Here is a 24,572-nt window from a genome sequence, read left to right on the forward strand (position 1 = left end):
CATAGCACATATGAAGCTTGACCCCATCCGTCGCCCTTCGTTTTGCATAGACATTTCACTGGACTCTGGACTTTGAACTACTAGTCTTTGTGCGATGGCAACATCTGGTCAGTAAACGGTACTGCTTGATGGTAGGATGAGTTTGGGCAAGGCAACTTTGACACAGTCCGCAACACGCGTTCCCGAAAAGCCGAAAGCCAGAGTGACGAGAGCAAGCAAGAGAGATAGCCTTCCCAAAAACTCAACTCACTTTTCGCAAAGGTCCCATCTTTCCCCTCCGCCAGAACTACAAGAAACCCTGCAGATATGGTAAACCGTCCTTCGCAGCGTCTCCCCGGTAGCATTGTTCCACCCTCTTCATATTATCTCACCTCCTCTTTCCTCCTACAGATACGGTGAGACCAACCTGTCAAGCACCATCTTGGAAAGCCCTCTCAACCATCAACTCAACCTCCTCCATAACCCCTATCTGCGGCTTGCTACAGATTTATTCTAGTTCAGAACCGACAAGGGAAGACCAGGCTGTCGAAGTGGTACATGCCATTCGAAGATGAGGAGAAGCAGAAACTGAAGGCGGACGTGCATAAGCTCGTTGCGGCGCGGGATCAGAAGCATCAGAGTAACTTCGTTGAGGTACGGTTTGGGAACTGTATTGTGGGAATGTGGGCTCTGGGAATGGAGGTGTCTCGGGTCATTTGCGCATGGAGATGGCTTCCCTTTGATACCACGAAAAAGGTTTTCGAGCCCCCAGCTGACTTTGGAACTCGACTTGCAACGCAGTTCCGGAATTACAAAATCGTCTACCGGCGTTACGCAGGACTCTTCTTTTGCTTCTGCGTCGACACAAACGACAACGAGCTGGCGTACCTCGAAGCGATTCATTTCTTCGTCGAAGTCCTGGACGCGTTCTTCAGGAACGTTTGCGAGCTCGATTTGGTATTCAATGTGAGTGTTGAGGTCATTTGTTTGTGGTCTGACTGGTACCTTCCGTCACTGTGCCTATCGGCTCATCGTTTCCTTCCCAGTTCTACAAGGTATGTAGCGTCTTAGGAACTGTAACAGGTCATTGCCGATACCTATGGCGCGTTCCTGACATACACCCGGTCCACCAGGTCTACGCTATCCTGGACGAAGTCTTTCTCGCTGGCGAGATTCAAGAGACGAGGTACAGTAGATCGCACATTTGGCGACTGAACATATTTCGTTGTGTCCTTAAGCTGCGTTTCTCGTTCAAACTCCACAGTAAAGGAGTGATATTAAGTAGGCTGGATTACTTGGACAAGCTGGAGTGAATACGGCTGTCGCTGTGGAACCAGCGAAGTTTTTGGTACCATACTGTAGGTTATGAATGCAATTACTTGAGACAGTCGTTGCTGTTCGTTCCCGCATGCACAACGGCAAGTTACGCTGGGAAGCAGGCGCCTTTGAACAGACACCACAGCAACGTGCAGGGTCAATCTTATTGAGCCAACGACACAGAAAACCCATCACTTGTCCTTCTTTCCGCGCACCCTCTTCACATCCGGCACAAGCACGCCCCCAACCAACCCATAACTAACGCCAAACAGCACAATCTGAAACACAATAAAAGCGCTCGCAATCACAAAATGGCTGATAGTGGTTCCGATCTCCAGCCAGCTGCCATAATCCTTCACCAGGAAAAAGAAATTCAGCGTCATAATGTCCGTGGTGCTCAGCACGAGACAAAACAGGCTGAACGGCGGGAGGCGGAGGATGCGGCCGAGGACGGTGAAGATGGAGGAGAGGAGGAAAAACGGGATCAGGATTTTGAAGATGAGGAGGGCGCCCATGAGGAAGGGGTTGAAGACGGTGGTGAAGCGGTACACGGATTCGAGAGAGAAGGAGGAGACGGAGGCGATGTTGCCGGTGCCGAAGAAGGCGACGTTGATGAAGAGGAGGAAGGTTCCCGCGATGCGGAGGTCGCTGAGGCCGAGGGAGCGGTTTGATGGTGGTTCTTTTCCTGTTGCCTGTATGATGGGTGCATACAAGATCAGTCACAAGATTACACGTATGGTCGCAACGGAACCCGCACACTTACCGAGCCCTCACTATACACCGCGTCATCCACATCCTCGGCAAGAGCCTTCTCGACCAACAGCCAGCAGAGCAGCGTCATGCTGAAACAGGCGTAGAAGAGCACCTCGTAGGAAATGCTGAGCAGGACAAACACCGGTGCAAAAGACAGATAGATGATGACTAGGCGTCGCAGGAAGTGCTGGCCTTTGTGCACACCGTCCAGGATGGGGATGGCTATCGCGATTGCTATTTTGTGTGTCGGTTCAAAAACGATGCAATTATAGGCCTTTGCGTGGTGGAAAACGTACCAAGGATGGCCCAACTGATGGTCTGATTCAGCAAAGGAAGGCCGGACTTCGCTTGGAGTCGATACGTGGTATCTACTGTTACCATGATACTCGCCGCGATGACAATCTAGTGAGCCAAGCAGAAAACTGCGTCAGAGTCCGCGCACTGACTGTGACTCAAGAAAGGCAGCTCACCTCCAATCCTAGAATCTTGGAGCTCCGTCGGTTCCGTGAAGCATCGGCAGACCCGGGCAGGTTGGCATCAGCGTAGTAAGGAACCTTCAGCCAGCCGTAGAGTCCCGAGATAAGTATAACGATGCCTCCCGCCGCACTGCGGGAATGGCATGAAGGCTAGTGTCAGAGAATGCTCATACGTCTGGAACCTTGCGGGTGAGGGGCTACAACTTACACCAAGAGGACACTGTCCCCTTTCTCTACAGGTAGCAAAGGGAAGACGCTCGTAGCGAGGCACGATCCGGCCCACAACACGAGCAAGACAAAATGCTTCTGCCGGAACCCTGCAGGGAACGTCCATGGCCATACAAGACCTAGGAACCAGAGAGACGGTGCTAGGACCTCGCGCCGGAAGTAGCTGTAGACCTGCGAAAGGGAAAACAGTTGCATATTGTCCATTCCGGGTTGTCCATCAAACTCTTGGAAGGCGCTCAGCCCACATACCAGGAGCTCAAGAACAAGTGCGTAAGCAGCAATGGCAGCGACCGACTTTGTCGTCCCTCTGCTGCGTAAGCCAGCGACAGAGTCTGCTACAAGAGCGCGCTGCTTGATCGTCTCGGACCAGAAGAATATCGGGAACGCGGCGTAGATGTAGTAGAGGAGTGGGGATTCCTTTTGATACAGCAACGTGCCTAGGCCAAGTGAGACTAGGATACTGGTTGCGTAGACCTGCAAAGCCGACGCTTGTCAGTCGCGGCGTACCGATTGTCCCTGCCACACGATTCCTACGCACCACAGAGTTTGCCGGCGTTAGGCTCACAGGTCGTTTGCCTTTCGACGACTCATTGAGAACATCGCCCCGGATCATGAAAAGCGTGCTATACGCCACCCACCCTGCATAACCAAGGGCAATAACGGATCGCAGAAACAGCCAGTCATATCTACAACGTCGAATTAGCGCGGGGCGTGCGATACGCCGCAAATACCGTCTGTCCGACGCACGCACGTTTGGAAGTACCGCAACCCTTGGATGCACTTATCAATGAGCTCGCGACTCGTCGCGGTAGCCTCCTCGATGCGCTCCTGTGCAATCATTGCATCGACCGCCGCTACGAGCTCGCGATGCTCTTTCAGCGGTTCAAAAGGTTTGAAGAACGGTTCGCTCCGGCGTTTCGACTCCGACTTGATCAAGAACTGCGCCAGGATCTGTTTAGCGTTTTCGGCAAGTGCGATCGCTTTCTCGTGATCGGATGCCGCTAGATATGACAGTGGTATCACGCCGACGGAGTTGACTGGGTATGGGAGGCCTATCAAAGAAGACTGGCGGTTGCTACAGACGCTGAAGGAAAGTTTGAAAGACGACTAGAGGTCGGTCCGTACCATCAAAGGCGCGATGTCTGCCTGCTCTACGTCCAACCGACGGAGATCGTGAAGATCCCAAGTTGCCGAAAGCTGATCATGCCCGGTCACCACCTTTCGTTCAGGCTTTGCTACACCAGCGCCCCAAGCGATCAAAGGAGTTTGTGTATTGTCGGGATGTCCATCTCCGTGATTCCCGCGGTTGCTCATGCCGTGGTCGGCAGTGAAGATGTGCGCTGTTTTGCCATCGTTGCCATAGAACTTGTCGATCACTTGAATAACCTCCTTCAGCCCGTCATCCACAAGCCTAATATTCCGCAGATATCTAGACATTGCCAATGGATCAATTGAGCACGCAATCGCGACGTGGGACGCGTTGACTGCGATACACACTCTTCCGAATATGGGCGAAAGGCATGCCCATTTGTATCTAAGCCCAGGAGGCTGATGGGAATGTGGTTTACCACTTTGCGGCAGAAACGGAAAGCACGAGCATTGGAGGCATACTGTAAGAAAATGACGATACCGTCGCGTCGCAGCATGGACTTCAGGGTTGAGTTCCGTTCTGCTTCCTTAAAAAAATCCAAAAGTTTCTCGAAGACCCATGTATCCAGTTTGCTTGCATCTGGGAAGAGATTATGACGCATTGAGGAATCTGGTCTTGGTGGCCTGCTGCATCTCATCTGAACTCACCAGCAGAAAAGTCTTCGCTCTCTGCAGGGTACATGATAGTCTCAACCTTGTTGGGATCCGAAGCACCTTCTGCAAACATCGGTAATATGTCGGGCGATCCGAAGGACCATGTATGCGTGCTCTGATTGAACACTGAATCGAAGTTCACTGGGTTCATTTTCCACCCTGATCGCACGTTCTATCATCAGTTACTTTGTGTCGCCGGCGTGACAATGATGCCAGTGTAAGCATACCCTTGGTTACGGCGCTCACATCCTCATAGAATCCCGCTATGAGAGCAACATGTCCGGGACGGGACTCTGTCGGGACTCTAGTATGCGACACACCCCAAGTTCCCTGGTGAAGCACGACATCGCGAAGATATGGCGCCCGCTCTAGCCTGTTCTCGAACAGCTTGTCCGCTCGCAGCCCGTCCGCTTCAAAGACCAAGATATGAACATATGAGGTCGAGTCTTCAGGACAGGCACGGCCATGCGCTCGGTTCCCAAGATACTAACCGACCACCAAAACCATGCGCTTCGCAGGTGCCACATTCTGCGGTTGGATTGGAGTCATCCCATGCACCAGCGGCGACCGGAAGTAGATATCAAAGATGGACCATGAGTAAACGGCGTGGAATGCGACCCTACAGGCAGTTAGGAAGTCATTGAGCCACTCTCAACTGGTTCGTTACTTCCGTGGGAAAAGAGTGCATACCCCAGCAGCAAGAGCCTCACGGCCGCAGAGACAGCAGACGATCCGCTCGTCGACATTGCACGACCCTCGCCCGCACGCTGTTAACCAGTTATATGCGTCACTGTTTCGAGTGCAGCGGATGATCTTGCGAACGGAATGCCAACCTCGAACTTCGTGGGAGCCGCGACTAGATCGCGAGCCGCCAGAGCCTCTCCTGAGTCTCCTCTCACACTTCTTGCCCTTCGGCCGTTCAAAGTTTGGACAGGCAGAGCGATGACGCCCATATTCCATACTGTATTTCGAAGTGCTACCGCTGGCAAAGCCTCGGCCCTCCGGGCAGAAGGCAGACCGGAATACCGGACATCTGTTGTTCAGTCGCCTGCCAGCCCGTGCCCCAAATTCGCGGTAGAAGGACCATTTGTGTGCATACAGTAGCCTCCGAACATTGACATCCCAACCAATTCTCCTCTCACTATATAAGAGTGGGCGCCATGGGAGGCTCTCCGCTCAAGCTGATCTGGCCGTCGGGCGAGATCAAGCTCAGACGAACGTTGTTGTGTTGTGTCTTGAGATTGACTTCGGGCGTCGCGTCGCCAATCATCCCCGGAGAGCCTCCCACCGATTTTACACTGCGGGCGCGAAGCCGCCGGCATTCCTTCTGTCCGTCCCTCCCCATATCAAGCGCACACCAACGTGTGCTTATTTGGGCGTGTGCTTATTTGAGGAAGGGCATGTCTCGAGCAGCGTCATTGCGGCGTCCTCGATTTTCATTAGGCACCGCTTTTTCCGTCATCCCTTTTGCGAGAGGCATCTCTGATCTGCACAGGACGAATTAGGACAAACCGGAGGTGCTTATTTGAACACTGTGAGGAAGGGAGTGGCTCAAGCGTCATTATTGAGGCGTCCTTCATTCTCTCAAGCAGGCTCCCAAGAATAGGATAAGGAGGAGATGAGCTTTATCCCCGGAGCTTTGCGTGGAGTCCATCGCCACAGGACAAACCCCACAACCTTGACAATCCTCCCACGTACATCATGACACCTCAAGTCTGCGAGAGACATGGCATTTGGGGAACGATTTAAACATGGGCTGGGTGTTTCGTCGTCACCCGCAAGGCACCTTCCCTCCTTCTCGCTACCTCTCAAGATGCAGCAATCAATGTCCAGCAACCCAACAGATAATCCTAGTAGGGAGCCGTGTAGATCAAGTGTAGAAGGGCTCTCGACATCATCCGGGACATCCTTCACTGGATCCCGATCCTCCCTCCAACCTCTCATATCACCAATTCTCTCTGCGTCCGATCACTCGCTCCATCCTCCGCCCGTACAACAAGCGGACGTATATCAGAACCTGCCTGAATACGACGTCAACCGTTCGCCGAACAAGCTCGCACCGACGATCGCTATGCCATCACCACCGCCGCCATACCGCATCGTCGAGGAGCCTACCATTGGGTACAACGCGCAAGGCCAGATGCGAACGAACAACGACATCGGCTGTCAAGGCGGTCAATGCAGGGGATGCAACTACTGCGCGCGCGGCAATTCTTATTCGCTGTGCTTGGACGACTGTTGGTTTGCATCGGAGTGTGCTTCAGTCTCCTTTGCCTGCTGTCTCGGGTGTTTCATATGAACGCCGATTTGAGATCATCTGTCTAAATCCCCCCATTCTTGTGAATTTTCTTCTTTTGTTCTGTAAATAGATATTTTGGTAGCGTCCCTCCAAACTTTAGGCCCGAATTGAGCGGCCTGTTACATGTGTCCACAGGGGGATGCTTGAAAATACCTCCCGAATGCCACTGACAGTGCAAAGACGTAGTGTCGAATCTTCACCTGCTGTTTTCTTTGGCGGCTGACGTAACTCTGGTTGCTGTGCCTCGCCACTGGACGGGATGCATAAATACTACTCGGACAGAACCCCTCTTCCCCACACACAAGTTTCTCACGAACTTGATTCGATCGGCTGCAGCCTCTGCCCCACATTTTCGTTCATCTTCCAACAATCGCTACTCATTCCTTTCGCTTGACAATACTTACTTGAGCAACGACACCCAGCTTGCTCTGCCCTCCCACCGCTCAATCAGGCGCAAGAAGCACCGGATTCTAGTCTTCCCGCCTCCTGCTGTGCGCACCGCTAGTCCGCTCAAGAAGTGGGAGTTTCTTTCAGCTGAGAGACTTTGGTGAGCAGCCAGTGGTCGCAGCCTCAACTGTCAGCGATCATACGAATCGTATCGAAGCTATACTCCTTTTACGTTCAAACAAGTGAGCTTGCCTTAGTTTGCCTTCTTGGTCACAAAGCCAACAACCTTCTTCCATACGAACTTGTGTTTCGTCGTCTGTTGCTTGGACAATCGTTTCAGTCCGCGGATTTTCTTTTTCGAACTTGGTCTGCGAATTGAGAAGGGATTTCCTTGTTCAAGACGGTGGCTTCGCGAGGGTTTTACGCAAAGATATCGGAATGAGCGTCTTCGTCATGTCTAAGCCTTTTTTTACCGCTTCGTCGGCCTCTCCGGAGGACAGTGGACTGTTCAGAACGGCCGTTTCCTCGCAGCTCGATAGTTCCGGAAGATTACCCTTCGCTAGAGGCGAGGCTTCCTCCTCCGAGGAGGAAATGCTTATACCGACCACTGCCGAGAACAATACGGCCATCTTCGCTGTCTCGAATGGCTTTACTTCACAAGTCGTACAAGCTGGGGCAAAAATGACATCCGCCGTTGGTGACGGGATGGGGAGTAACAGCTTTGCTCAGCATGTGACTAGCATCCCAACACCAGCACCCGAAGAATTGATTACTTTTGAGGAAGAAATAGCTTCCGAATCACAGCCTGCGTCAGCCTTACCTACAACGCCATCTCCTGAAGCGCACAGGAGTGCGGAGCAAATCGACACAAAACCGCATTCTCGTGTTCTTTCGCTTCTGAACTCTACCAACACGTATGATGAAGGGGATTCAGAACTGACAACGCTCAACGATGGCGAAGAGGGAGACCTAAAAGCAGAAACATCCCTCGTTAAAAGCCCGGCTTCAGATGCTGTCAGTGCCGATCTCATCGAGTACGTTGAAGAGGACGAAGACGAAGAGCATGTCGAGGACGAGTCCGCGTCTCACAGCGCTCATGAAGAAGCTGCCGGCGAGATTCTTAACCACGAAACTACCGCAACGAGCGACGAGCTCGGTTACGCACCACTCCCGTGTGTACTACTCTCGTACCGAGGAGAGACGTACGCCCTATTCAGCGTCTACCAGCAAAACCTGGATTTACGACCGATCTTCGAGGAGGAACAGGAAGGTTCACTACTATTCGAAAGCCAGCTTACTCTTTTTATTGCAGGATTAAAGGACCATTTTGAGATCGAAAACGATATCACACTGCAAATGCCACAATTGAATTTGACTTTCGACGAGGTATGTTCTTGTTTCCCTTTATGCCCGCCCGCGATACAGGTCATTTCTAACCACAACGGCTTACTCTTGCAGAACTCTTCGTGCACTGAAACTCTTTCTGTCAACCGGCTATACGAGTTCTTCTTGGCACATCTGACACAAAAGGGCGAGGAAGAAACTCCCGAAAACCCTCTACAAATATTTCTGACAGAAAACCAATACTCTCTCACGAACCGGCTGAATGATCTCGCAAGAATCGCCCTTGAAGCGGGTTTCCCGGACTACTCCGAAGAGCATGACGACATGCACAGTGATCCCGACAGCGATGGGCACGACAGCGATCATTCCGGTCACTACGAGACATCCGAGCTGTTAGAAGACGTTGACGAACTGCCTCAGGCTCAAGCTTTGCTCGACGTTGACGAACAAGAAGAAGTAAGTCATATGGCGGAACCTTTAAACACCAATGGTTCCCATATGGAGGCACATATGATCGGTATGTACCACAGCACCTTGTACTTTCTGTCGTCAAAGCTGTGCATCGTTAACTAACATGCAACCGTCTTCTAGGTGAACGGTCCGAGAACGGTGTTTCACCATCATCTCCAAGTGCACGGGAATCTTTCTCTTTGAAATCTTCACCCTCAGACATCTCTCGGCCAATGAAGCACGGCCTAGATTCGGAGGACGCATCAAGTATGTTGTCTCTTTCTTCATACTTCAGAATGCTCTCTCGCTCCACATACTCATTACTTTCCCTCTCCAATAGAATCGAAGCGACCACGGACATGACCGAAACGAAATAACATCGCTTCGCACTTTCACGCACGCGTATCGCATCGGGATCGGACCTTGTGCATTCATCCTTACTCCAACATACTCACGATTACATTCCGCTGACATCAAGCAGTATACCCCTCCGTGCGACAAACGGGTGTCGTCATGTGGGCTTTTTTGTTTCGTTACTTGTTTCATTGATTTTTGGGGCGGGTGGGCGAGGGTGGTGTTCAGGTTGCTGTACCTTGATTTGTGGTATTTGGAGATGGCCCGATGGGGGACGGGAGTTGGGGGTTTGGTAGTAGGGTGGAGGGGGCTTTAGTGGTGAGGTTGGTATATTCAGAGGCTAGTGACCCCCGGGGGTGGGCGAGGATATGGGGGAGGAGGAAATTCGGGGAGGACAAGATCAAGAACAAGACAAGGAAAACCGGTTGGTTGGTCTGGCGTTTGGCGTAGATCGAGCGTTAGACCGTTTCCTTGTCCCTTGCATGTAATCCCCGTTTCTTTCCCGATCTATCTGTTTAGGAACCCAATAATATTTCGTTTCATTCACTCATTTGAGTGGTGGGCTAAAGCGGTCCGCAGTGCGAGCAGTACAGGATATGGTCCACGGCCAGCGATCTCTTAAGCAATCGATGCGTGGACAGAGCTGAAGTCCGACTTTGTAAGAGGCAGTTTCTCGAACTCACTGCATGGTTCAATCCGCCAATTTGGGTACTGTGGAACTTCTGTTTGTCTCCCGCGCCTCGCCTTCTGTTGCTTTCTGCATGTCAAATGGAAACGGTACTTTTCGGTGGTGCTCCACCTACAGGGCAATTCTGATAAATATACATACAGTACGTCATCCCGAGGTCTGTTTGAAATCGAGTTACGCGTAAGGGAACATTACTTCCGCTGGCTCAGCCTGGCTGGGAAAGTTAACCCGCCTTGGGACCGCCACCCGCTTCTACAGTATGTTATTCAGGTCAACCCGCGTAAGGGAGGCGGAAACCACTGAGGAAACCAACAGCCTTCCGAAATGGGCGACTCTTTCCATGCACTATCTCAACTCTCCCTTCAATTGGCGCAGGACTTGGCGAACCAGACAAGAGCTGTCGAGCTGACTCGGTCACTTCTGAAAGGCGTTGAGTTCGGCCTGGGTCGCACCGACAGTAAACACATCCGAGCTTATTTGTTCCTGCTCCTTAAAGACCCTTGCGCGACACCTCAGCTATGGGCGTCGACCTCGGAAGAATCGGACGACTCAGCTCTGCAAAAGGAGTTTCAGACCGCTCTCGAGCATGCCGATATTACCGAGAACGCCAAACCATTTGCTGTGTCCCTGGCGTCGGGGGAAACCGTGCTGGTTTGCCGGTACTCTACAGTATACGAACCGACCTATTTACTCCTTCGCGGGGCCTCGCTGGAAGCACTCAATAGCGCTGTCTGTGCTCTGCTTGGTGGTCTCACTGGGTTCATCCTGTCCTACGTCCGGTCTGCCGAAATAGAACATACCCGCAACATCTTGCGCGCACATGTGATGCCGAAAATCAACATTGGCGTCGTGACATTCAATACGGACGAAGCCGCAGCTGCCTACAACGAAGGAGCGCGAGACCTGCTAGGGAACGCTGAGCGTTCGGAGATGCTTGGTCGATTGCAGTGTCTGGGAGATTCTGGGATGGAGGATCCCGTGCAATACGCCTTGGATCATCGATCATTCCGAGGGGAAGCTACGGTCCAAAGCATAGCCGGCAACAGAAACGTCACGGTGACTGTTCTCCCATTGGCGAACATGCGAGGACAAGACATGGGAAGTGCTATGGTATTGCAAGATACGAGCGATCCGGATCGCAAAATAGAGCGTCTGCGAATCGTGCTGGAGGGGTGCCAATCTGCAATGATAGGAATGGACTACGACCGACGAATCACCGAATGGAACGATAGTGCTCGGCAGGTTTTTGGCTTTGAACGCAAGGAGGTGGTGGGGAAAAGCATTGATCAGGATGAGGAATTGTCGAAGCTGCGGTTCTTGCTGCCGCATATCGAGAGCATGAGCAAATGTCGGAGTCGAGAAGCCTTTTCGACCGTGGGCATGCGGAAGAACGGGGAGACGTTTCCGTGTGAAGGGTGCATCAGCACCGTCTCCTTCGCCGAAGAACAATTCTTGATCTTGTCCGTCACCGACGTTTCCGAGCGGGTCGCAGCTGAGGAGAGGATACACCGCCAAAACTCCACTTTGCAAGGCATTTTTGAAGGCAGTCCTGATGGGTTCGCCGCCATAGATGGTAACGGGCTACTGTCCCTCGCAAACCCAGTGTTCGCTAAAATTTTTCACTTGGGAGAGGACTTGGACGCCGCTGTCGGCAAAAACTGGGCCAAGATGTGCACGCCAGAGATGCTGGAACATACGCGGACGGTGCAGGCGCAGCCTCTGGATCGGGGCGCTCGAAGCCCCTGTGTTCAGTTCCTTCAAACATGTCCATCGGAGAATAAAATGTACTTGATCACGCTAGGGAAAATCCTCTCGAGCAAGGACACCCAATGGGGCATTTTCGTCATGATCCGTGATGTGACCGAACAAAAGCGGTCAGAAGCAGAGTCCGAGGCGGAAGTGCGGGAGAGGACAAAGCAAGCCAGGGACTCTGAGGCTTTTCTGCGCTCCGTAACAGACGCATCCCCATCAAGCATCTACGTCAAGGATTTGGTGGGGAAATACGTTCTCGCCAACACTGCATTTGCGCAGTCTGCCAATCGCTCCAAGGCGGATATAATAAATCATTACGATTATGAGGTGTTCCCCGATTATGTCGAGAAGATCCGACCCATGGATGAAGAAATCATCAGAACCAAGGTTGCATTTTCCGCAGAGTTCGTGTCGCGGGCGGAAACATTTCATCTCGCCAAGTTTCCGCTATTCAACGAGCAAGGCGAACTGTATTCGATTGGGTGTATTTCGACCGACATTACGAGATTGAAAGAAGCAGAACGGGCGCGAGTGGCGCAAGAGCGACGATTCCGTATCTTGATGGAGTTATCCCCCATCGGTATGGCGTTACATGGGCCACAGGGGAACACGATGAAAGTGAACCAGGCGTATCTTGCCACCTGGGGCGTGCAACTCCCCACCATCGCAGAAATGGTCAAGGCTGCTATTGAATCGTCAGCCAAGTCAGGAATGCCCCCGGAGTTGGACAAGGCGATGCGGGGCGAATCCCTGAAAATTGCAGCCAAAAGATACCAGGCCAACGGGGGTCATGAACGCTATCTGGAGCTCTATATTTACCCCATCAAGGATGAAGATAACCAGCTCACGGAAATAATTTCGATAACTGTTGATGTCACGGATTTGAAGATGGCCGAGAATGACCGGGTTCAGTCTGAAGCTCGGGCGGAAGCCAGCAAACAAGCTTCTATTGCCCGCACCCAGTTTCTTGCGTCTGTCAGCCACGAGGTAAGATGGAAGCGCTGTTGCTGATGAGATGTGGGACTGTCAGATTGACTCACCGAATGCCCACATATAGCTGCGAACACCGCTGAACGGGATCATAGGAATGGCCGACTTTCTCTCAGAGGCTCACCTAACTGCCGAGCAAACCGAGTTTGCCACAAGCATCTATACGTCCGCCAAAGGCCTGCTACACATCATCAACGACATCTTGGATTTCTCAAAAATGGATGCTGGCAAGATGGAGCTCAGCCTTGCTCCCTTCGACTTGCAACAGGCAATACAGGGAGTTGTGCAAACGGTGCAGCCGATGGCTCATAAGAAGAGGCTGGAGCTAGATGTGTTCTTGCATCCCGACTTGCCGCAGGCGGTGATAGGAGATGCGCCGAGGCTGGGGCAGATAATTCTGAATCGTGAGTATGCTCACGCGCTGCTGCCGAACTGATCTTCACTTTACTGGTTGGGCATGTCGCTGATTGGAGTTATTCCCCCCTGCAGTTCTCGGGAACGCCATCAAATTTAGTGACAGCGGCACCGTTACCGTGCGTGCTGTTCCCGCACCATCGGAGTACGAGTCCGTGTCAAATAAAGATGTCATACCGTCAAACGGGATTCTTCATTTGGCTAAGCAGAATGGGTTGACAACCAGCCACAGTGGGCCGTGGATGTTGCTGGAGGTTATCGACACTGGTGTAGGCATTCCGGAGAGTGCGCATCAGCGGATATTCCAGCCCTTCTCGCAAGGTGGGTACGTCTCCTCCCTTGGCGGCAGAATAGCTTTCTGGGACTTACGGCTCACATCGCCCCACTCAGTCGATGCCAGCATTTCAAGAAAGCACGGTGGAACGGGCCTCGGATTAAACATCTGCAAACTACTGGTAGAACAAATGGGCGGACACATTGGGTTCCGCTCCGTCGCTAAGAAGGGCACTACGTTCTTCTTCACCTTGCCGCTCGAAGTGTGCAATGAAAAGCTGGCCAAGCCCACCATCAACCCCGCGAAATTCGTCTTCCCCGTCGACGCCTTTGCGGGCCGCAAGTACCGCGTGCTGGTAGCGGAGGACAATCCGACGAACCAGAAAGTCATCACGCGATACCTTCAGCGGCTCCAGCTGGATGTCGAATTGGTGGATAATGGGAAGCTGGCGGTGGAAGCTGTGCAGTCCGGGCGGAAGATCGATATCTGTCTGATGGACATTCAGGTGTGTCTTTCTTTCATCCTCTGGACATCTTACTCTTGCTCCCTTTGCTCGTCTCGTTCTTACACATTTTACTCAAACATTGGCATAGATGCCGGTTATGGACGGTCTCGACGCGACAGCACGCATCCGGGCCCTCCCGAGCCCATACAATTCTCTGCCGATCATAGCTTTGACAGCAAACGCCGTTCAAGGGGACCGCGAGATGTGTCTAAACGCTGGAATGGACGACTATGTTTCGAAACCCATCGAGCCCAGACATCTCGTCCGTGTGCTGCAAGGATGGCTTACAGCGGGGAGATGATTCATGTCTATGCTTTGCTTGCCGTCTCGCATGACTTCCTTTTTGGTAGTAGATAGTGGAGATACCAGGACGTATAGTTTAGAATCTCAAGGACAGTTTACATGCGCTTTTGGAATAGATTTGGAGGTTTTTTTTGGGGGCGGGGAACTCCACATGTCGTAGGTCTCTCGCAAATGACCTTCGCATCTGACGATGGACTCGATTTTGCTTATAGAGAGTCCATCGGTCTCCATCGTTGTCGGGAATCGCGCTGTCGATCTCAGTACGTAATGCTTACAGCCCCGTCAATCAGGGCCCATACGTATAACACGACGTCATTGGGCCGGCCTAGACCAAGGAGAATGAGGTCGCCGCGTAGGCGTCTTCCGATGCAGGCCGGTCGGAATCCTGATCGCCAAGGCAAGCAGTGGTAGGCTTAGTGGTCCGGAGAGCCGATCCTCCTTACCAGCAACATGATGCATCGGCAACCTTGTTCAAAGGGCCGTGAGCAAACACTAGGCCCCGCCGAGCACAATCGGGCAAGATTCTGGCGGGGCCGCCCGGCGCATGATGTCTCCAATGTCGATGAATGCAAAGGCATTCATGAAGCTTAAAGTGATAGCACGTGAATCGACGGACGGCTTTTCTGTGTCCCCCTCAATCGGCATTCCCGGAGACGAGGCCAGAGCGATCGGCGAGCGATCCTTCAACCAGATTTTTGATCAGGTGTAAATCAGAAAAGTGACGCTTGGTGCCTGGGTTGAAAGGGCCGACGGGAGAATCCGCCGCACTTTACGTGAATCACAATGTACCAAGGCTGAATAAAGCGGCTCGAACCCAGGGGACTCTGGTCGGGCTCCGGTGTTGCGGCGTTTGCAACGACCCAACTGGATCGAAGCTGCAGAATCGACAATTTGTCTCTCACTCCAGGAAGATCGTATTATTCTCTTCGTCTTTACAGTAGATTCCCTGGAAATCTTGGATCGCCTTCCGAACACCGATGGTCTCCTCATCCATGAATGCCTCAGACTTTCATGGACAGCTGCCTTCTCGTCGATCTAGGCCTTGATAGATGTTATTCGATTTCCGTGCCGTTGGATTTCAGGGGAACATCGTCATTGTGGATGAAAGGGTATCCACTTTAACATGCGCTGCGATTTGTAGCTGGAGGTGATGCGGACATGGGGCTGGCGTTCTGGACCGGACGACGTCCACACCTGCAACGTGTCCGGGTGTCTTCAACTACCGAGAAGCCCCGTATATATAGGAAGGTCCCTGAGCCATCGCTGGAATTCCGCTATGGCTGGAACAGCGTTCCCATATCGCAAAAGAACTCCTCATCACCTTCCACATCGAATCTACTGAAAACCCCAAGAGCGCATCGGCTTTCCAGCTGCACACCTCTGTATCTATGAGCCCGCAACCGGGCCAGCATACTGGTCTTTTCAACAACCCGGACGACGCCAGCTGTGTCCTCCGCGTCATCGACACCAGCCGCCGCCCCATCGCTGTAGCGTTCAGCGCGCCTGGACCAACAGATCAGTATTACTGGATTCACGAATGGATCGTCACCGCCGTATCGGCGGTGCTTGAGGAGGCGTTCGATTGGAGGACGAATCATACAAGACGTGAATGTACAAACTGTGATGACGGGAACGAGGGATGTCATGCCCGGCATCACAGAGCCGACGGCATCAGGGAGAACGAAAGGACAAGGCGGACGACGAAACGTCCGCACGGGGACTCGCGTACATATTTCCCAATGCAAAAGGCTTTCAACGGCATTCTATACCAGTGGCACGGAATTCGTCCTGCCGAAAATGCCAAAGATCAGCCTGTGATTACCGAATACCCCCACGACATCAAATGCGCTCGCGAGCGCCCCAGCACAAAGAGCAGGAAAGACGAGCCGTCGGCGGAACCACAGTCCGCCAGAGTTATGTCCATCGCGACCATAACCTCACCAACGCCAACGCCAACATCAACGCCAGCTCCTGCCAGCACGAGGGCGGCCCGCGATTCTTTGTTTAGGGTCGCCACGCATAACGCATCAAACTCGAGAGCCGCGCGAAGGTCCTCGGTAGACACTCCAGAACCGGCACCGATAACACCCTCATGCGTCCCTCTTCTGACGATCTGCCTGCCACAAACGTCTGCCTGTCCCGAAACGTTGTATTGGATGTATTCTCGCGACGATGAGCGGTTTCGCAAGGCGTTGTTGCGAATAGAAGGGCAGTCGGCGACATCCCGCGATGGAATTGGCACCGGGGAGTGCAGGAGTATGATGGAGATGTTTTACTGGTTAGGAATCGAGGAGGATGTTGATGGGATTGACTCCAGTCGACATCTGGAGAATGCCGATGTGATACGTGCCCCGAAACCGGTCCCATCGGCGTCGAAGCAGATGGAGCATTGGCCTGCAAGATCCTCCCAGCAAAACAGCATCCGTCGTTCGACACACTCGCATAGTCCATAGCATCTGTGCATGATGCCTTTCTTCAATTCTGATTATGTGCATTGAGAGCACATATAGTTTGTTTTCCTCGTTTTGCCACGACTGCACTGAATACTGTATATATGTAACCTTCGTGACGAGACATTCAATGATACTCCACTGAGTTCAGTCGTTGATTTGCGGGAGGTCCAATCCATCGTTGCCTCAGCGATGTAGTTTACGTGCGGCCAATCGGTCTAGCAATTCTGTCGTCTGCCGGTTACGACATGGCTTGCGCCAAAGATACCGCAGGAATGATGGTAGAGTTATGTAAAGCCGAGACTTCTTCTCGGTAGAACCAGCAACATTCTTCCGATAAAGACGCGGGAGTCGCCATTCTAGGTGGAACCAACGCCAACGCTATTGCCATCGCACCCAACGCTGCTCTCGAGGTCCATGAGGACACGGTATCCTCCACCCGCACCATATCACACACAGAGGGAATATTCGCTCACTGGTAAGGAATTGGGCTACAGATAGAAAAAGATTCTTTCAACCCCTTCCAGCTGGCGAGCGGCGCGGCCTCTTTCGAGACCGAGTCTATCTCAGTTACGGCCGTAGCCACCCGAGGTAGGGCGAACAACGCTTGAGAGGTAACGTTATCCACCACAATAAATCAGGTCTTAAAGTACAATTGGGAGCAAGCGAAATCTGGCACCTCCCATTCTCGTTTTTATACGCCGAGGACTTGCGCTTGTGTGGCGCAGCGGCCGACAGTCACGTGACTAGCGAGACTAACGTATACAGTGACGCGCACGATGAATCACTCGAACAGGGCTTGCGAGTTGTGAACGGATCCGCAGTTCCAAATTCCCACGACGTCGACGATGATCTGTGCATTTACCGACATCTCTGGCAACTTAGAGGACGGATACATACTGCATCTATTGCATATTGCAGCTCGAGCGGCTGAGAAGAACGCATCTGATCCTCATTTGATTGGCTGACGAGACTCATTTCAACAACACCGGAGGACAACGGAGTGGGAGCTCGGCGACGGGTTTCTAAAAGGAGATAAACTGCAAGAAGAACTCCACGCGAATACCAGCACCTCCTTCCCTCCTCTTTCTCGCTTCATTCTTGTCGACACGTCGAACACGCGGAAAGCCGGGCATGATTAGCGCTCCGTTCGCTGGTGCGGCCGCGATCGTGGGGTATTTCCCAATTGCCGCGGCGGGCTACTCCGATTCAAGCACTGCCGTCCCAACAACCGGAGGATTCAGCTACTTCTTTCGCGGCTTTTTCTTTGGAGCAATATTTCTCCTCGCTGCTCAGGTGTTTGTTATCCACCGACTGCTGGTTCATTTCCTTGCTGATCCTTCGAAGAAGCGGCTACTCGCCCCCTCCGAAGGGGACAGGCCGTCATTTGCTCGAGATTTCGTGGGGGTCACGTCGAGGGATGGATCGAGGGATGCGGATCACGAAATTCTGAAGGATGAGCTCATTGGGGAAAAGACTAAGTACTCCGCGAGTTCGGCGCACAAGACATCGCGGGAGCACCACGAACCTTGGCCGGAGAACATCGTCGAGTTCCTGAAAAAGGCATTAACACCTAATGAGGACGAGGATACCTTCTTGTCAGCAGCAACACCTCCAGTGAACGGTTCTGCAAAAGGCGATGCCGCATCAGGCGACGTCCCGATAGCGGTCGGCCCTACGGAGCAGTGTCATTGGATCAATGTTCTGGTCCAAAGGTTTTACCTGGCCCTGCGTGGCAGCGAGCTCTTCAAAACGAAAGCGAAAGCCAAATGGACGGAGAAGATCAATGCCAAGCTGAAAGGAAATGCATTCTTGTCGCGAGTGGAGATAACAGATATATCTTTGGGAGATCACCCGCCAAAAATCTTTGGAGTCAGATTGCTGAAGGGTATGTCGGACGATCTGGCTGTGGTAAGAAGGCTGTCTCTTTCGCGTTATGATTTGTCACCATGGAGGTTGAAGTTCTGCGGCTTGTTTCAGCTTCCACGATAGCTGATTTCTGACTTCGACCGTTTGGCCTCCTAGTCCGCTGAAATAGATTTGACCTACAATGGTGGCGGGAGTATCGCCATACAAGCGACACTTGTTCGTGGATTGAAGCTGCCCGTTCGTGTCTACGTATCTAGCTTAGCAGGTCGGCTGCGAGTCCGATGTCCTTCAATCCGATGGCCAGATATGATCGGTGTCGCATTCGTCGAAGACCCAGGCGCATCCTTCCGAGTGGACTCACCAATTACTGTGGGCGACAACGAGCTGCTGAGAGGGATGGTCAATAAGCTGTTATCCAGTGTTGTAAGGAAGGTCTTTCTGGAGTTATGGGTCTTGCCTTCGTGGAGGACATTCTTCATGCCTCTTATGGAGCCGAAACTCGAGGTATGGAGCCCCATCCCATTCAACCACAGTAGGGGTATCATGAGCTGACGTTGTCGTCGCCGCCTTCACCCGTAGGACATTCTGGCCCGCCAGCAACAAGCGAGCGCCCCCAAAGATGCCATTGCGGCGAAGAAGATCCTTGCTTCGAAGGCTGCCACTTTGTGGGAGACCAGGTCGCCTCTATTGCGTCACACTAACAAGGGAGGAGGAACCAATCTGGTCCTCACTGGGGACGCCCTGGGTCCGTTGTCATTCTCCACGGATACAGTCCTTGATCCCTCCTCGTCAACCATTGAAGAAATGGAGGATAAGCTTGTACGGGGCTTCCTGGCATATGCAAAGGATCTGCCCAACCAGATCTTAGACGGCGCCGTAAAGCCAGACGACGCTTCGGATACCACGTCCATCACATCGGAATCTGAGGGTGGTACTCCTGCAGCCACACCTGGAACAGCAACACCGTGGAAATCCACTCGCAACCGTAACAACATCATCATTGAGAAGAAACGGGTCTTAGTTCAGGACGAGCAGGTGGCAGAATTGACGAGAGCTACTATGACGATACGGTGCGATGCCGAACGCGTGTATTCCGTCTTGTCAAATCCAGAGCATCATCGGCACGCGGATGAGACGTACTCCGGATCAGAGATTGTGCATCAGTTCGGTAAGCATTGGTGTCAGACAACCGTTTCCGAGAAAACAGCTGTTCAATTCATTTTGCATCAAACGTAGATGATGCACGTGGTGTCCTTACTTCGACTTATCGCCTAAACAAGGCAACGCAGAAGGTTTTCACCACTTTCAATGTCAAGCGCGTCCTTAGCCCGAAACGGTCTGCGTCTGGCTCGTCTCTCGCCATTCCAGCAGAGGATGTAGAAACGGCGTCCATCGTTACCACGCAGTCGCGTGCGTCGGAGTCCACGGCCCGCACTACCGATAGTGTCGACAGGCCTGTTGAGTTCATTGTTGTTTCTAGATCGATCAGAAGCTTCAATGAAACCGCTCAACAGACGGCCACACAGGAATCGACCCTCGTGCCCGGTCATAATGAAAGTTCGGGGGGAAAAAGCAGCAACCCGGGAAGCAACTGGCAGGGACTCGCTGGATTTGCCGTGCAAGCAGCTGCTGAGAACAACTCGTCAAGTAGCCCGTCCCAATCTCCACCGTTGCCACAGCGAGGCCCAACTCCCGCCTCCACCTCTTCCAATGCAACTCAGGCGGCCGTAAACCCAATACCGAACGATACAAATGATCCACCCAGCGGCAAGATATATGTCTATGGCTATCTCATCACGACCGACCCCACAACGAATGGATCCGACACATGCAGGGTAACTGTCCTTTCGCAGCTGAGCAGTGACCTCGCAAAGTTGGAGATCTCCTATGATGCCTGTCGAAAGCTGAAAACGTTCATCGAGGAGCTTGCATCATTATCAGGCTACGGGACCGATCCAAGCAAGGATCGCAACAAAGACGGGTTGTCCAATCGAAAGGCCAGTGGAAATTTGAGAAGACGGCGCTTCTTCAGCGACAATGCTTCAGAGAAATCCAACTCCATGTCCTCAACCTTTGCCACGGTCTCCTCTGCATCTTTAGCCACCCTTGCATCAGCGTCAGCTGGATCGACAACATCAGAGAAAATCAAAAATATTGTTGGGTCCACGGCAGGGTACCTGATTCGCTCACGGAGAGTGGCGGGATGGCTCAACAAAGGAAGCGGGCGAGGAGAGGGCGCAGCCAGCGGTGGTGAGCAGACGCCGACGACTCCGTCTGTACAGTCTCCGGACATGGACTCCCCTGCGATTTCCGAAAGGATCTCCAGCCTTGCTGATGATGCAGATTTCGAAGGCGAATCCATGCCGCTAGGCCGGTTGCCTCGCAGGCGCTCATCTAGTGAGAGTATGGTCGGCCGTAGCAGTGAAGTCGATCCTTTGCCCGTTCCGATCAATCGAAGTCGCGCGAGCACCATGTCGTACTCATCCGCTAACACTCCAGATGATCTCATTGCCGAATCGCTGGAAAGTCGAGGATCTATTGCATCGTACGCGTCCACGGGCACCTCTCTGCATCTACCGCCAGCAAGTTTCGAGGACGAGGTGTCATTGAGGGGAAGCATACATAATAGTTCTCAGCCGGATTTGACGTCTTCCGCGGATGATGGGCCTTTGACTGACGTGGACGAGGATCGAGATGAAGACGACGATAATGCGTCACACCAGGGGATATTCCAGGCCGACTTCGGAGCGGCCGCGTCTTCAGGGGTGGCTTCATCGCCTCCATCATTACCTCCTCGCCTTCCGTCACGTCCGCTTGCAGCGTCTCTCGAATCTCCCGGCAATGCTGACTTGGCATCACTTTCAGGACCGTCCAAGAGTGTGCACGACTCTGAAAAAGTGGTGACCATTGGCCCACGGACTCTTTCATTCGTTCAGATCGACTGCTTTCGGGAAGAGCATCCACCGGATGCCAGATTAGCGTTCACTTGGGACTATTTTGTCGTGGACGCTTCTCAACATCAGCAGCACAATAGTCAAGCTGCGTACGGATCAAATACTACTGTTCTCTTTTCTCTCTACTTCATTCCCATTCCGGAGTCTGATGAAACGAATGAAACGAAGGCTGATACGCCTTCGCATGCCGCCGAACGCATCTTACTTCGATGCCTGCCGAAAGCCAGCAATATCCCCGCTGGACTCATGAATAGCATCGACACCATGTCAACGGAAGAATTGTCTACTGCAAGATACATCATACCCCCAGTTACGACACACACGAGATTCAACCAGAAAGCAGCGGCCGAAATACTAGTCTCTTACTTGCCCTCTGGGAGGTTCCTTCTTGTCTTTGACAATACCGGCGAAAGGAGGATGACGAAAGCTGCCTATTATAACGCCGCAATCCGAGTCGTCTCAGACAAGCCCAAAGACGAAGGCCGCCCTGACTCGGGGGGATTCCGCACCCCTCCTCCGATGCTCGGCGGGGAATCCGAATTTGCATTGCATCAATCTCCCTCCTTATCAGCATTATCACGATCGCTCAATGCACACATACCGGTCACTCCTATCCGCACGACGTTGGACGTTGCGGTGCCACGGAAACAGCGTGTGAGACTTCCAGTTCTGGTCGATGCTACTGTCGACCAACCCGTTGATTTATACTGGGAGTTCCTGGTGGCTGCTGGGTCTGAGGTTGGGTTCGAGGTTCACTTCGAGGAGATTGTGGGAGGGCAAGGCGACCGGGACAGCCACGAGACTGAGGAGGATGGTCCGCCGATGTTACCTCTCGTCCGCGCCGATATCGATCCGCAGATGAGTTCGTTGCTGAATCTCATTGCCGGCGAAAAGGCCGAGGAAAGCTCGTCTGCGCCATTAGATGTCTCGAAAGATCCAACGAGCAACACGACCACGCAGGAGGCAGCAGATCTCCTCGTCGCTGCATCTGCAGTGACAGAAGCGATCTTGGCCGGGCCGGACTCGGCCGTCTTTGGTCGGTCTGCCACGCCACCAGCGACGACGCCACGAGACTCGCAATCCCAATCGCCGGGCATGTCGCGTCAATCCTCCCGACTCTCCCTCTCAGCTCGTTTGGCTGCCGCCGTACAAGCCCGCCAATCTCAAACGCTTACCCACTCACCCCATGTCGTCGACAATTCTACTACTACCACCACCACCGCCAGCGGCAGCAGTAGCAGAAGCGCCCCGGTCCCATTCACACGCACCCTCACTCTCGTCCGCGACGCATCATCCGCATCTACCTCCTCTTCCACGACGTTAGCCCACGATGCCTCACAACAACCACCATCGAATGCCCGTGGCGGCCCGCGGTGCAGCGCAGGTAAGGCTTCGCGTCGGATCAATAGCCGAGGCGTCGTCACATTTGTTTGGGATAACTCGCATGCTGTTGTTGCGGGACGGCGAGTCAGTTTCACTGTCTGGACCGAGCCCGTTGTCAAGTAGCGTGCGAGCGCGGCGTTGGATCGGACGTGCTGTTACGCATGACTCCACAGACGGAGCTGCAGTTTTTCACGAAGGGGAAGATCTGTTTTTCTGCCTGCGTCGTTGAGCTTTTGCGTCCTCCTCTGCCCCTCGGCCTGTTCTTTCATTAATCAGCAAATGTTAGATCGGTCTCAGGCCTCCACTCGCAAAGCTTCTCTGGCCTTTCTCGTTTTGCATTGCAGATGGCAATCATTGGACCATCCTCTGATGCGGTCCAAACCGCGTAAATTACAGGGTTGGGGATGTAACTTATGACTTTCTAAAAACGTATTGCCACAAGAAAAAAAACGCCCCGTTTAGACCCAAAGAGTGGGGTAACTACATGCACATTGCACATATATATACAAAGCTGTCGGTGTGTATGCCCCTTTGCGTCATCTTGGCTACCTTTGGTGTGTGGCGGGCGGCTTTGGCAGACAGAACTGGCTATCATCATGGCCCAACGCCAGTGTCCCGGGCATGATATGTTGTTTTCCGAGTCCTGCACCAGGATGAAAGCAACAAGAATGCATGCATACACCAGCCCGTGGTACTCCGTGAGGGGAATTCCACTCCATTTGTGCTGTTATATTACGTACGTAGTAACCTGTTATATTTGTCATCTCTGTCACATGAGAGAAGGACCTGAATGCAAAAGTTTGATGGGTTGCGGGATGTCTGGGACTGCTGGAACTGCTGGGTTCGCGTCGGACGGGGCATTCGAGGAATCCAGGCCAATCAGAAGGGGTGCGCGAGGGTCCGCGGAAGCAAGCACAATAGGGTATTGTGCGTTGGGCCAAACAGCACAAGGAGTATTCTCCGTTGCCCTTGGTATTGGGGAGCCCCACACCGGGTCGCTTGACTCGTAAGCCTTTCCCTTGGTTGCAAGGCAAAGAGTAGGAAGAAAAGACCCGCCTGCGATTTGGATTTCACGGTTATAACAAGGCTGCTATTGCCACAGGTAGGGGCGAGACAGCTCCCGTCGCTTCGTTCCTGCCCGCTTTTGTGGTTGTGCGGTTGCCTTGTGTGTATTTTCCCTCGCTCAATACCACGTACTGTACAGACTTTACCGTGGTGCTCTTGGTGCTTACCCCACCTTTTCCCTCGACTTACCCTTGGGACCCAACCCCGGCTCGCGTAAAACCCAAGCGTGACTTTTCTCACCAAAGCATAACCCTTCTTCGCCTCGTCCTGTCTCCGGCAGGCGTGTGGGCAGCTCGACCTCGGATTTCTCGCAAACTAGTTGGCATAAACGCCAGCACGGTGCTTTCATATTTATTGGACGGGATCGATCGACCGGTTATTGTGGCAGTCCGACCAAGCAGTTGGCGAGCAGTAAGGTGAGACCTAACAACCGCCGTTCTCCTGTGGATTTAGATCTATACGGCAGCTGCTGTAGCTCTCGGATTCCTGTACTCGTTGTCCATGAGGCTCACTTCTCTTTATCGTCGCGGAATAT

The 24,572-nt window shown here is 52.9% G+C and overlaps 7 protein-coding genes across 7 annotated transcripts; 6 read left to right on the top strand and 1 right to left on the bottom strand.

Annotated features, from left to right (window-relative positions):
* Positions 1 to 22: 22 nt before the first annotated feature.
* On the top strand, positions 23 to 1,375 carry EV422DRAFT_399277 (clathrin coat assembly protein ap17). Its single transcript, XM_053066930.1, has 8 exons — positions 23 to 107; positions 191 to 309; positions 391 to 395; positions 486 to 633; positions 781 to 945; positions 1,026 to 1,034; positions 1,113 to 1,165; positions 1,244 to 1,375. Exons 2-8 carry the CDS (start codon positions 307 to 309, stop codon positions 1,290 to 1,292), a joined length of 432 nt encoding a protein of 143 aa, XP_052926768.1. The 5' UTR covers positions 23 to 107; positions 191 to 306; the 3' UTR covers positions 1,293 to 1,375.
* A 112-nt stretch (positions 1,376 to 1,487) lies between these two features.
* EV422DRAFT_494754 (Phosphatidylinositolglycan class N-domain-containing protein) lies at positions 1,488 to 5,105 on the bottom strand (the record flags this gene model as incomplete). Its single annotated transcript, XM_053067765.1, has 14 exons — positions 1,488 to 1,988; positions 2,048 to 2,283; positions 2,346 to 2,451; positions 2,520 to 2,655; positions 2,734 to 2,924; positions 3,003 to 3,227; positions 3,295 to 3,439; positions 3,505 to 3,818; positions 3,879 to 4,182; positions 4,251 to 4,301; positions 4,365 to 4,482; positions 4,551 to 4,715; positions 4,784 to 4,966; positions 5,048 to 5,105. The coding sequence occupies 14 exons, from the start codon at positions 5,103 to 5,105 to the stop codon at positions 1,488 to 1,490; spliced, it is 2,733 nt and encodes a 910-aa protein (XP_052926769.1).
* A 511-nt stretch (positions 5,106 to 5,616) lies between these two features.
* On the top strand, positions 5,617 to 6,201 carry EV422DRAFT_399502 (uncharacterized protein). Its single transcript, XM_053066932.1, has 2 exons — positions 5,617 to 6,090; positions 6,149 to 6,201. Exon 1 carries the CDS (start codon positions 5,717 to 5,719, stop codon positions 6,059 to 6,061), a length of 345 nt encoding a protein of 114 aa, XP_052926770.1. The 5' UTR covers positions 5,617 to 5,716; the 3' UTR covers positions 6,062 to 6,090; positions 6,149 to 6,201.
* Positions 6,202 to 7,443: 1,242 nt separating this feature from the next.
* On the top strand, positions 7,444 to 9,243 carry EV422DRAFT_399379 (uncharacterized protein). The gene is made up of 2 exons (XM_053066931.1): positions 7,444 to 8,628; positions 8,701 to 9,243. The coding sequence occupies exons 1-2, from the start codon at positions 7,681 to 7,683 to the stop codon at positions 9,157 to 9,159; spliced, it is 1,407 nt and encodes a 468-aa protein (XP_052926771.1). The 5' UTR covers positions 7,444 to 7,680; the 3' UTR covers positions 9,160 to 9,243.
* Positions 9,244 to 10,312: 1,069 nt separating this feature from the next.
* Positions 10,313 to 14,628, top strand: EV422DRAFT_524092 (uncharacterized protein). The gene is made up of 5 exons (XM_053069965.1): positions 10,313 to 12,817; positions 12,888 to 13,224; positions 13,310 to 13,555; positions 13,625 to 14,013; positions 14,102 to 14,628. Exons 1-5 carry the CDS (start codon positions 10,403 to 10,405, stop codon positions 14,312 to 14,314), a joined length of 3,600 nt encoding a protein of 1,199 aa, XP_052926772.1. The 5' UTR covers positions 10,313 to 10,402; the 3' UTR covers positions 14,315 to 14,628.
* Positions 14,629 to 15,704: 1,076 nt separating this feature from the next.
* On the top strand, positions 15,705 to 17,248 carry EV422DRAFT_505295 (uncharacterized protein; the record flags this gene model as incomplete). Its single annotated transcript, XM_053068479.1, has 3 exons — positions 15,705 to 16,761; positions 16,989 to 17,047; positions 17,084 to 17,248. The coding sequence occupies 3 exons, from the start codon at positions 15,705 to 15,707 to the stop codon at positions 17,246 to 17,248; spliced, it is 1,281 nt and encodes a 426-aa protein (XP_052926773.1).
* Positions 17,249 to 17,817: 569 nt separating this feature from the next.
* EV422DRAFT_399621 (uncharacterized protein) lies at positions 17,818 to 23,306 on the top strand. The gene is made up of 4 exons (XM_053066934.1): positions 17,818 to 18,677; positions 18,792 to 19,139; positions 19,215 to 19,803; positions 19,872 to 23,306. Exons 1-4 carry the CDS (start codon positions 17,901 to 17,903, stop codon positions 23,093 to 23,095), a joined length of 4,938 nt encoding a protein of 1,645 aa, XP_052926774.1. The 5' UTR covers positions 17,818 to 17,900; the 3' UTR covers positions 23,096 to 23,306.
* The last annotated feature ends 1,266 nt before the right edge of the window (positions 23,307 to 24,572 follow it).

The sequence above is a fragment of the Fimicolochytrium jonesii genome (genome assembly GCF_025526975.1).
Source record: "Fimicolochytrium jonesii strain JEL569 chromosome Unknown EV422scaffold_7, whole genome shotgun sequence".
NCBI classification, from domain to species: Eukaryota; Fungi; Chytridiomycota; class Chytridiomycetes; order Spizellomycetales; family Powellomycetaceae; genus Fimicolochytrium; species Fimicolochytrium jonesii.

Coding starts and splice junctions, on each gene's coding strand:
- EV422DRAFT_399621 (XM_053066934.1), top strand. CDS start 17,901: ATGATTAGCGCTCCGTTCGCTGGTGCGGCCGCGATCGTGGGGTATTTC. Junction 19,140..19,214: donor TTATGGAGCCGAAACTCGAG/GTATGGAGCCCC, acceptor CTTCACCCGTAG/GACATTCTGGCCCGCCAGCA. Junction 19,804..19,871: donor AGAGATTGTGCATCAGTTCG/GTAAGCATTGGT, acceptor CATCAAACGTAG/ATGATGCACGTGGTGTCCTT.
- EV422DRAFT_399502 (XM_053066932.1), top strand. CDS start 5,717: ATGGGAGGCTCTCCGCTCAAGCTGATCTGGCCGTCGGGCGAGATCAAG.
- EV422DRAFT_524092 (XM_053069965.1), top strand. CDS start 10,403: ATGGGCGACTCTTTCCATGCACTATCTCAACTCTCCCTTCAATTGGCG. Junction 13,225..13,309: donor GGGGCAGATAATTCTGAATC/GTGAGTATGCTC, acceptor TCCCCCCTGCAG/TTCTCGGGAACGCCATCAAA. Junction 14,014..14,101: donor TCTGTCTGATGGACATTCAG/GTGTGTCTTTCT, acceptor ACATTGGCATAG/ATGCCGGTTATGGACGGTCT.
- EV422DRAFT_399277 (XM_053066930.1), top strand. Junction 634..780: donor ATCAGAGTAACTTCGTTGAG/GTACGGTTTGGG, acceptor CTTGCAACGCAG/TTCCGGAATTACAAAATCGT. Junction 1,166..1,243: donor GGCGAGATTCAAGAGACGAG/GTACAGTAGATC, acceptor CAAACTCCACAG/TAAAGGAGTGATATTAAGTA.
- EV422DRAFT_399379 (XM_053066931.1), top strand. CDS start 7,681: ATGAGCGTCTTCGTCATGTCTAAGCCTTTTTTTACCGCTTCGTCGGCC. Junction 8,629..8,700: donor TGAATTTGACTTTCGACGAG/GTATGTTCTTGT, acceptor TTACTCTTGCAG/AACTCTTCGTGCACTGAAAC.